Source organism: Lottia gigantea, assembly GCF_000327385.1.
Source record: "Lottia gigantea unplaced genomic scaffold LOTGIsca_162, whole genome shotgun sequence".
Taxonomy (NCBI): domain Eukaryota; kingdom Metazoa; phylum Mollusca; class Gastropoda; family Lottiidae; genus Lottia; species Lottia gigantea.
Window position 1 is genome coordinate 184391 of NW_008708003.1, and position 12095 is coordinate 196485.

The 12095-nt window shown below is 33.8% G+C and overlaps 2 protein-coding genes across 2 annotated transcripts; both read right to left on the bottom strand.

Annotated features, from left to right (window-relative positions):
• Positions 1–290: 290 nt before the first annotated feature.
• LOTGIDRAFT_173517 (hypothetical protein) lies at positions 291–1690 on the bottom strand (the record flags this gene model as incomplete). The annotated part of the gene is made up of 3 exons (XM_009051263.1): positions 291–440; positions 932–1060; positions 1439–1690. The coding sequence occupies 3 exons, from the start codon at positions 1688–1690 to the stop codon at positions 291–293; spliced, it is 531 nt and encodes a 176-aa protein (XP_009049511.1).
• A 1497-nt stretch (positions 1691–3187) lies between these two features.
• On the bottom strand, positions 3188–9685 carry LOTGIDRAFT_238704 (hypothetical protein). The gene is made up of 5 exons (XM_009051264.1): positions 9579–9685; positions 7534–7690; positions 6779–6912; positions 5002–5110; positions 3188–4657 (listed from the first exon to the last, which is right to left on the bottom strand). Exons 1-5 carry the CDS (start codon positions 9610–9612, stop codon positions 4471–4473), a joined length of 621 nt encoding a protein of 206 aa, XP_009049512.1. The 5' UTR covers positions 9613–9685; the 3' UTR covers positions 3188–4470.
• Between the last annotated feature and the right edge of the window lie 2410 nt (positions 9686–12095).

Sequence of the window (12095 nt, forward strand, 5' to 3'; positions counted from 1 at the left end):
TGGGCAGGCTACATATTTAGAAAAAAAACAGAACTGAGAAATCTACCATAGGAAAAAAGTTAGCCCAGGAAAATTTGCCGATATTCTGCTCTTATAGGCCATATAGACTCCCTTTGGGAGATTTCTCAGTTCTGTTTTTTTCTAAATGCCCAGGTCCATATGTGTGCAAAATTTCAGCTTTGTAGCTTTGTAACTTTTCAAGGTAAAAATTCATTGATACATTTTCACCATAATGCAGTCATGACACGCTTTGTTGCACCTCTGACCTAGTTAAGCCCCTCAGAACACCTTCATGTTAAAGGAACTACCAATAATAAACACTGCAAGCCAGAATTATCTAATAAATCTGGAGTTTCCAGTGTTGCTTCAATATACCCAGAATACGGCAAAGAATTACCACCAGCACATTCAATATCTAAAATGTTTTCTAAAGGATACAACTTTAAATGAGATAAATGATTGTAGAAATATTCCTCGTTGATAGTCGATACCGTAGAACCCGTATCTAATATTGCAGAACAAGTCAAGCCTTCAATTTTAACAGAAACCTCGTTTGGCTCACCAACCAAACATAAACCTACCGACGAGGGAAGTCTCGATTTCTCCAACCCCGTGACGCTTCCCGTGACCCGCGGCTTTGATCGTTTTCCGACCAATTGCTATGCTGTGTTGGTGACCTACAATTCATCTGTAAATGCCCAGGTTTACCACATCTCCAACACACTGGTCCTGTGTGATAACTATTACGAAAATTCGTAGACGTTCCAAACCTTCTATTTCCTTCCCTTCGAGATGTGCTATCGAAAGATCATTGGACAGGTTGAACAAACTGAGATACAGTCTCCTTCTATTCACCCATTTGAGTAGACAACGTCTTCACTATGCTCTTAAGTTCCTGTAACTCTGAGTCATATGAACGACCAGAACTAACCATATTAGACTGTTTAGGTTTTACATCAGCAGTCGATTTTCGACTATTCAACTCGAACTCGATACGTCTTACCTCAACTCTTAGTTCATCGAAAGTTGTAGGTTGATCGTATTTATGCGAAGATACATCCTTCAAATGAGGTAATAATCCATGCCAAAATACTCTACGGATTGCATTGCCAGCTTCATAGAAATTCGAACGCTCACTTTCAGTTGCTTTGGCGAACAAATCTTCGACTCTACATGCCCAAGAAGTGACAGATTCAGCCTCTTTCTGTCGAGCACTATAGAAATTAGCAATCAATGATTCTGATTCTTCACAAATACCGAACACGCTTTTTAGTTTAGCTAATATTTCTTTAATGGTCGCTTTTGTTCCAAGACGCATAATAACCTTACCAGCTTCCCCCTTTAATGAACGTCGAATAGCCAATAAAATGATGTGATCGGGGTACACATGCTTAGATATTAAACAGTCAGCTTCATATTTCCACAGATCATAACTTACCTCTCCTTTTCCAGACTCACCGTAAAATATCGATAGTTTTGGAATCTGATTACTAGGTCTTCCGGTACTTCGTTCAGTTTCTTCCGACTTATTTGGCCACTTACTTTGAGCTTTTAATGTCTCGCTCATCCAAGACGTTACACCATCTGCAGTACGCACATCTTTTGGAAATATACCCATTTGAACCAAAGTGTCGCAAACACCAACAATATCATCTTCCTCAAGATGGCCTTCCTCTTTTAACTTATCCATAATGCAAAATAAATATAAGAAATCAACATAAAAGAGAAAAACCAGCAAATTGAAATACCTCAGCATGCAACTAAATCCTATTAAACTGACATGGCCAGATCTGAACCAAATTTGACAAAGCATACATGGAACGGTACAACCACAAGAACCACATGCGAGACAGAGGAAAACGTGCTAAGTCTGGAAAAGAAAATACAAAATTATATTTTAGTTACTACCTGCATTCATACTTATTTATCACCCATTCTGTACAACATGAAAAACAAAAATATACAAAATTAGACAACATAATACAATTAATGAAACATAATTCAATACCAGTAACACAATTTAATTTCAGTCACTGCTTAACAAAACACAATCACCGCCGATCACACAATTTCAGTCACTGTTGTCGAAAAATAATTTCAGTCATCGCCGTTGCTCCTACACTTTCAGTCACTCTAATCTTCTATACCATAGCATCTCAATTAAATTATTGATACCGGAACCAAGAAAAATATATCATCTTCCTCGAACACAACACAAAACAACGAACAGACGTACACACCACATTTGTATCAAACCATCCTCCTCCCTGGGGGCTCCATTGTCGCAGCTACACGCCCCTATGCAAGATGGAATCTGGGACTTGCCACGTATTTGGGTCGAAGGATGGAATTACAGATTACAATTTCATACATTTATTACACACATTACATCTAAGAAATACACCACACGAAAGTCGGATAGTCGCGGATATGTGGATATGTGCTAAATACCAATACGGAGGCTTCCAATGCATTCCGCCATTACTAATTAGATCTACACCATCATACCATTAGTAAAAAAGGTGTCTAAGGACTAGTGCTAAAGTACCACCGACCAAAATAAATAGCCCAGTTTGTGGAATAGGACCACAGAAGTTAGCAGCGCACTCCAACTATCTCACATGTGGGTACTGGGCCACTGTAGCCAATTCAAGCTTTATACCAGCAGGTATCCAGATCCAACCAATAGAACAATGCACGAGCTTATTACCATGTGACCAACCACCGAACAAATAATTACACCATGTGATATACAACCTGTACTCAATGTTACATGGTACAAAACACATACTGTTACACTCACACCGAACTACATTTTTAAACTGGGAACACTGTTCCATGCAGTTGAGGACGCTAGTTCCTTTACTTTGTTTAAATCAGAACGTCATTCCCAGTTTAGAAAAGTTGTTCGGCAGCTGGTGAAACAGGGTCAAAGCCATCACCTGGTATATAGCCTCTATTATTTCAGCAGTGGATGTTGTGAAAGGATTTCTCAAAAGCATAACACCAATCCTAAACTTCTGCATTGTTTAGCTTTTCTTTTATGTCGTTGCAAACAGGTGGTATCGTTTCTTTTGGACACTAGTTTATATCGTCGATCTGGGTACATCAACAACTGATAAATCGCCAGCTGATCCCCCTTGAAAATAGCAGCTTATTCAAAACAAAAAAATTCAAACACAATAATAAGAGACAGGAAGTTTATTTGTATAATAGTTCTCTCATACAAAATAAACGATACAGAATTATCGACAAATTCAAACATCTAAAAAAAAAAAATATTTACAATAACATGAGTAACTTAATATAAACACACTAGAGATAATATACATCTTAAATAACATAGTTTGAACAAACGAGACATAATATAAATCTAAAATAACAAGAGTAACTTAATATGAACACATTAGAAATAATATAAATCTCACATTGAATATCAAATGCAAATGCAGCTGTTCATATCAAACAAATTTGTACGAGGTTCTTTATATATGTATCAGGGACATTGATTTCGCCTATAAGCACCATTCCGATATCAGACAGTCGCTTGCAATTCAACTTAAAGTAAGTTTTTGATGACTTCACTTTCGGAAAAGGTGTTATTGAAATAATATTTTATATTAAGGACATTTGCGATTGTTACGCCATATAAAGCAGAGTTTAAGTGCAATTTCAAGAACCAAAGACGTCCGATTGCGTATAATTATTAATGGGAAGGATGCTAATTGATTCCCTCGGTGTTCCCTATGCACATAATCTTTTTATGATGCATATATGGCTGTTGATAGATATATCTGACTTTATTAATACTAAAGCAAGCACACAAATACCCTTCAAATTGAGTATTGGGTATATACTCAAATTATCATATTATTCTACGATACCAACATGATATTGCTCTATCGTACATTTGGGTTTGTATTATATATCTTATATAATATTCTATTATTCTATTTTATATATTGCATTGGATAGGGTAGGATAGATAGGATAGATGAACATAGAAAATACATAAGCAAACCTCTAAAGTCTAGCAAAGATAGTTAAGTACAGCCGGATCATACACAAAACATAAACACAATAGTAGTAAATTTTTATTTGAGGCAGAATAAGTAGTTATTACCACTCTATAACCAAATTTTATATTGTGTTTATAACTAACCTATTCTACTTCAAAAGATAGTGGATTGTTTGTGTCAATGTTTTAAATCGTATCCGTGCATAAATAGTTTTGCTTGACTACTATAAGATAACAAGTTTGTTTATCATTAATTCTACCGATAATTTTTCAACTACGGGCGTTCATCAAAACAAACTTGACACCTTTTCCAACTCAAAATACAATACAAACTAACAATTATTAAACTTTAAAAAACGAGAATGGTTATTCAAGTAATACAGACTGGATCTGTGTAACATAGTTTTCCACTTTCAGTGTCTATTATTTGTGTAACCATTCTAATCGAAAACTTAGAAGAACAAAGAGAAAACGAGAGAGAATACCAACAGAGACGTTGTTAATATGATGGTAGTTGTTCCACAAGCTTGTGGCTTTAAATCAGTCAAAACATCTTTCAGTATCGTCTTCGTATTCGGTTTTTCACAACCAGATACCCCGGCGTCGGTGTCGGTACAATTGATGGCTTGATCAAACAATCTAAAATGAACATTGTTGTATTAATGATTTCAAAAGGTTAAATCTCTCAAAGACGTCATCTTGTATTTGCTGAAATAATACTATATGTTGACTTAATTCTGAGTTGATATACTTCACAGATAATGTATATTTGTACACTGGATTCGGAGATAATATACTTTACAGAAAAGGTCGATATGTATATAAAATCCCGAGTTTATATACATAGAGATATATATACATTTGATTCTGAATTGACATGCTTTACAGATAATGTCTATTTGTACACTGGATTCTTGGCTTATATCATATATTCACTTAAAGTATTATTTGTTGCATTTTGGTAATTTTTTTTTTCTACTCACGTGCAATAGTATTTCTTTGAATCTTCAGCTGTGGTGTTGGCTCCTGGTGTATCCAAATTAGCCTTTACACATGTGTCAAAAGAAACAGAAATACAATCTGCTTTATAATCTGTAAAATATGAAGTTTTTCGGTTCATTTCATTTCATCAAGGAATACTACCTCTTAAAATGCAAACAGAACAACTGAAAGAATACGTTGGTGAAAGGACAGGTTGACCATTCTAGGTGGTTGATTCGTTTCCTAGATATAATATGTAAATAGTCTTCAGAAGTACTAGAAATCCAACAAATAGATACCTATTACATGCCCAGCTTTCATTTAGTAGTTTTAATTATGGATATCAACTGAAATACTATTTTGTAAATTTCACACTTTAATTTCCACCATCTTCATTTATCCTTTGTTGGACAGATTTGTAGTTGGAGTGGTAAATCCACAAACCTGTTTCAATGAGATATTGTTTATGTGATAGCTGCACCTTCCTTACTATCACCTTATGAGGTGCAATACTACTTCAGGTGGATTTAAACTGGGGTGACTTGAATCTACATAAAGTGTCCAACGAAATACAGATGGTGCTGAGAGGCACGGTGAGCTGTTCTCCGAATGTGCAAGTCCAGTGAGCCAGAAGTGGGCAGGAATTTTTTTGTGGTGAGTAACAAACGGAGTTCATTCACACAAACTTTTGGCATTTGGCATATACATCATACAAATATCATGAATTCGATGGTTTAATTAGATTCCTGGTCTCAAAAAATATATATTTAAACACTTATGTAATTTTATTGCGTATGTTAGCAAAAATATCACATTATTTGTGTTTCACGGACATTTTGGATTTCACCTAAAAGAGTCAAAAAACATAGACACTCTAACTTTTTTTAACAAGTTTATGATACCTATTTACAAAATCAAAACAACACACGAAATTACAAAATATGCCTACACTAAACTCTAAATAAAAGTCAGATAAAACACTTTCCCTCGGGTTTTAAGAAAATTCATCGGGATGCGGGTTTTCAAATCAAAAAACTCTCGCCTGTTCTTATTGACCAAGTCAACTTATTTAAGGTATTTCATTATCAAGCACGTCGTAAATTATAGTAATTATACCTGAAAATATTTCTAAAGTATGCTTTTTATATTTATGTATCTTCTTAATCAAACTGAATTAATTTCAAAAGGGTTAATTAAAAACGGAGAGTACATTGTTAATTAAGAAGTTTGACTTAGTTTTTATGTTTTTAGACTTTATAATGGCTCGATAGTTGAAACCTTTAGAATACATAGGCAATACATTTCTCTACAATTAGACGTTTATTTTATTCAAATCTGTACAGTCCTTCGCTAACAGCTTCCAAATGTTTTTAAATAGTAATGGCGTTAAAAAAATAACGGCTGGATTTTTTTAGTTAAAACTTTAAGATACGTTAGAGGGAACATTTATATTGATATTGGTGTACAGTTTTCACAAATTTAATTCGCCATTGGGGTTGATTTGGATGAATAAGTTATGTGTTTAGAACTAGAAATGTACGAAAATTGCATAATTCCTTCAAAAATACCTCTTGGAATAAGGAATTCTATTCTATTCTATTCTATTTCTATATATCTTTTCTATATATCTTTTCTAAATATCAAGAAAAGAAGAGTCGTCATTTTAACTTCAAACGCGGATAATGGTAGATACCTGTGGATTTGAACGGTCAAATATCAGCAGTTTCTGAGACTAAGGTTTAAGGGATAGCGAAACTATCCCTTTAAAATAAGTTATACCTTCTTTGCTGTCACAAACTTCCTTGAGAGAGCGTTTATATGTTGCTGGTTCAGCAACAACTTCTATTGAAATTTCGTTACCACAATTTATATAGGCTGTTATCGCGCATTCCAGTTGTGCTGAGAAATTATCTCTAAAAAAGGAAAGCACAGAAGTGTTAAAGTGATATGCGAATAATTTATCAAAAAAGCAAGGTCTCGGCTTAGCTAGAACTATTGTGGGCATCTAGCCATTTGATCGACAGCTCATATTGATGCAGAAATAGACAAAATGTAAAGATACAATTTAAAGATGCAGTAGAAAATAGAAGCCAAAAATGTCCGAACCCATACTTCATGTATTTGCTCCGCTATGAATTTCTATTGTATTTAGGTGCAAATAAATGTGGTATGGTGAATCCATTGTGGTGAGCAGGGTCATGCAGTAGAAAAAAGAAGACGAACAAAAAATAAACCAAGTACGAAACCCGAAATCCAAACATCATTAATGAATTTTTCACACGAGGAAGTATATCAATCATAAATGAGTAAGTACATCATAATGAAAACCGGCATCATATGTTAAGAAGAGTTTCATACCCTGCCTTGCAGTGGCGCCACACCCGCCATAGCTGCACAACACAGACTACAAATATAGGAAAGCGTCAACAGAAGCCGAAGAATTTAAAAATTTCAAGGGACGTAATTGATGAAAATACATTTTTCCATTTTAATAGTTCAAGAGAGGGAAATGGTGAAAGTGCAAAAAAACTTACGCGCAGATAACGCTAGTAGATGTTGTATAAAATTTTAAATAATTGTCGATGACTAAAGTTTCTGAACCCGTCACTTGATGATTAGTTTTACATTGACCAAGCTCGGCTGTAAATGTAGCACACCCTGTAACGTCTATTTGTCCATTAACAACCATACCTAAAATTAAAATATTCATAAACTTATTAAAATGTAAATCTGGATGTTTTAATTCCCAAGAACCAAACCGACAAATCGGAAAAATATAAATTGCTGTTACAGACAGCGAGGAATTTTGATGACGACAAAGAGAATCAAAGAGTTTTTAAAAATGAAGCGAAACAAAAAAAAATCGATTTTTTGCTTCAATATTTCAAAAATTCAAATCATGCTCAAAATAACTTTAATCCATTTTCAAAGATAGAGCGCACAATAATTTACGAAATTTGTCATGATCATAAGGTTGTTTGATTTTCAGACTTACTTCCCGTCTTCGACCGTCATGGAATCGTTCTGATACGATTAACCATTTTATCAAAATTAATAGCAAACGTATGGAATTATTAGGTTGACTTTTGATTGTGTGGGATGGAAATAAGCCTTTGACTTTGTAAAGGTGACACGTTGTTTTTATGATTAGTGTGCCCTTCCATACAAACGAACAAAATTCAAAAATTATAATTGGTCCGATAATGTCAAATGTATGTTAGACTCCTTAGGATTTTCGTGTGATTGCATGAATGTAAGGCCTACAGACACCACTTAAATGACCAATAGGCTATATCCAGCAATGGTATTGCACTTCAAGGCAACTAAATTAGCCTTCCCCCGTTCAGCGATGCAGGTAAGTGGGGCTGAAATGACTTTAATATATTAACGTCACCAAAAATTCTAAACCTAAGATTAGAAACAAATTTGAATAGATTTAATATTTGAGAAACGGATTTTAATAGACTCGAGATTTCAGAAACAAAAGTGATCAAATCAAAACTTTAAGGTCATTTTTAAGGTCGGAATAACGAATTTAATCCGATTTAAGTTTGTTGGAAGAATTTATAATTTAGGTTTAAGTAAGGACATTGATCATATGAAAGCTTTGAGAACGAATTTGAATGAATTGAAATGCATTCTATGATATTTAGCAATACATTCGATCAGATTTAAGCTTAGATAAAAGATTTTGATAACGAGTTTGATAAAATTTAGTCTTAACCGGGCTCAATTTGATAAAATGCTCGATTCGTAAAATATCAATATAATTTCTACTGTAATTATAAATCATAAATATGGTAATGAATGTAGTATATAATTGATTTTAAAGCTATTAGAATTCAAAACGTTTGAAATATACTATTATAGATGACTCATTTTCAACCATGAATTATACTATAATAGGTGACTCATAACAGAGCAGATGTTTGATTTATCGATTCATACATATGCATAGCAAATCATTTTATAGAATTCTAAGCTGAAAGGGATTGTAAAGAAGTTTTCAACCTATATTTATAAGTATGTATTTTGGGGAAAATTTTAGCTTCTATTTGCATCATTCCAATTTTAATTTTTTTTCTCATTGCACAGTTCATTGCTCATTTTAGGTTGCCTGTTTGCACTAGTCTAACTAGAGCAGAAAAGTGGGAGCGCCATAAATCTTCTATACAATCCCTTTAAGTTCCACATTTATGCGACCTGATGATATTGGGAACTGTACTTGAAATGGAAACGCCAACTCGAGTTTTTTTTCTTTCATCGCAATCCTTTCGGTAATTTTTAAAAGACAATCGAGCGATATATTTAGCGATATCATATTTCGTTCTTTTAATATGTAAATAGAATTTTTTTTTTTTTCTGTGAAATTCGGAGGAACTAGGCATTTTCCTTATTTGCCTTGATAAACTTACGTCTCTGAACGTGATGGATCTATCAAAGTTGTTGAATATTTTGTATCTGACTTTTTTTTTTATAAATATGTAAAGATATAATAAGATAAAACAATATGTCAAGAATTATGGTCACTAAGCAGTAAACATACATTATATGGTAGAGTGGTCATGATAATACTTACCCAATGCGGCGAAAAAGGCTAAAATGAACATCATCTTGAACTGTTCCAGTAAAACCAAGCGGCTTCTCGAATAGGAAAATCTGAAGTGACTCTTGCGAATATGATACTTGACTTAACTATGCGCAGTTTTAATTTCTCGCCTGTGCGCAGTCTCGAACGAGTCATGTATCAACGTTCATGAGTATAGGCATAGAAAGATTTATCACCATATTGACAATCATATTTTCATAGGGCCTTGAACTGACTGACTGAAAGATAAAACATGAGAATACATGGCCGTAATTACATGAAGGCAAATGAGACTTTGCGGAATTTCAGCAAAAAATAAATTTTATTTATACAAAATGCTTAAATCCGCTTAATATATCGCTTATTTGATGTAAAGGTGGCTATCGTTTGAAAACTACCGAAAGGGTTGCGTTGAAAGACAACAAAGTTTTTGCCTCACAGAAAAAAAGACCCTTAGTTACGGTCCTTGAATAGCTTATAAAAATTAATAATATTAATAATAAAAAGCAAAAACTAGTATACGAACCGCATAACGAAACACGAAATCAGAAATAATAGTTTGGCAATAGTTTATGACAGGATAGCGGTGAACCTCCATTGATTAAACTGACATTTGTAATAGATGATATCTAATATAACAATGTACAAAATGCCTTCTGAAAACTGAATGCTGCAGTACACAATAATGGTGTTCACTTAAGAATTAAAGTATTTGAACTAATACTAATAATTCTGAACACCATTATTGTGTACGATTCCTTTTACTGTTATCTATTATCAGGTGAAAACGACATAAGGAATTTCTTAAACGTTGTGTGCAATAAAACCCATGTCATAATACCGTGTTCCGTTTACCGATTTCAATATTCTAAATGGATATTTGTAAATCGTTGAAACGTTGCTTTCAGTGAAAAGTTTTGTTTTTTTTATTTTCCCCCGAAATGGCACTTAAGAAATAACATAATATTTCGGGTCCCTGTGATGAAGACCCATATGGAGTATATGATATTCCAACAACATCTGTTACCTATATCTATATAGAACCTTTCGTAATGAAAAATAAAAAGCTAATTTTGATATGAAATATATAGACAATACAATATAATGCATAAAATTCATATATTAACATCTACTTTGAAATAAGATTAATTATCAAAATTGTACAATAGCTTGAAAAGCACTCAGAATATAATACGGAGTTTGTTAACATTGTACATTCTTCTGTCTTTATGTTAACCCTTTATGTAGCTGTCCTGATGAGGACTGTGTATCAGAAACCCGTTTTAGCCACAAATTAGCAAACGGCAAAATTTTGACTATGATACTTTGTTCCTATGCCTGAAGTCCAAAAAAGGCTTCTTGTCATTCAGATAATCCGGGGTTCGGTGTGTTACAGGCTCTACAAGTTTAATCTTCCTCGACAGTTGAAAAACGAACAGGACCCTGCACTGGCAAATCTCTCCTTATCAGCCAAGAAACATGACTGGAGAAGAAAAGTAAGACGTAAAACTCAATTTAATTTCAGACCTCTTGGCCTGTTGAGATCAATACCAATGCCAAGAATTACATGAGCACCTGTTGCAAGTATCCCAGTGAACTTGAAAGTTCAATACAAAATTTTGACACAAAAAAAAATCCTTGAATAACCGGGTAACTTCACAAGTGGAATACAGACTTGCTTTAAGTACCCCCCCTTCCCCTCCTCCAAAGGACATAACCATCAAAAACATGAAATTTAGTAAATTATTGACAATTTTGCATAGTAGTCAATAGTCCAGTGAGAGCTCGAAGAGAACACCAGCTCTTTTACTCCCAGACCACAATTCCAAGTTCCAGGTGCATTTTATTTTCTCATTTCACAAATATTATAATCACATTTTTAATTGTTTGCTATTTGTCTTTAAATCAGTGACGACGCCAGTGGGTGCTTTACTGTAACCTTTGAAATAGCTACGCCGTAAAACGCTTCATGGAAGTAGAATTGCACTGCCCAAAACAATATGAATGGTGACGGGGTATATAATTTGCACCTGCAATATTGTAGCCTGCGTCGTGCACATTTGACTTTTTTAGTTAGGATACAATGCGCATTAATTTCGGTGACAGATATTTGGAGGGTCAAGAGTGTGTGCCTATTATATATTATGTCAACGCACTATAATCGCAATTATACGATATTTTGCAAACAAACATACAACAAGCATAACAGTTATAAATTTAATAGTTAACAGTTTATCAGAAATGATAACAATGATGAAAAAGAAACAATAAGTTATATTTAGTCAATCATCATGAATATAAATTTCAAAGAAATATTTACTGAACACTTTAACAGAACAAAGCAGGTATTTTTATTTAAAGGAATACTACCCCTTAGAATGTATACAAAATTTAAATTCTCAAACTTGGTCAATAAGAGTATATTTTCATTAGTAGACTTACTTGGTGTCTACAAAGCAACCCTCTCTAATGGATATATCCATACAATTAATCATCCATAAAACTACA

Coding starts and splice junctions, on each gene's coding strand:
- LOTGIDRAFT_238704 (XM_009051264.1), bottom strand. CDS start 9,612: ATGATGTTCATTTTAGCCTTTTTCGCCGCATTGG. Junction 7,691..9,578: donor AGCCTTTTTCGCCGCATTGG/GTAAGTATTATC, acceptor TTTTAATTTTAG/GTATGGTTGTTAATGGACAA. Junction 4,658..5,001: donor TCAAAGAAATACTATTGCAC/GTGAGTAGAAAA, acceptor TGTTCATTTTAG/ATTGTTTGATCAAGCCATCA.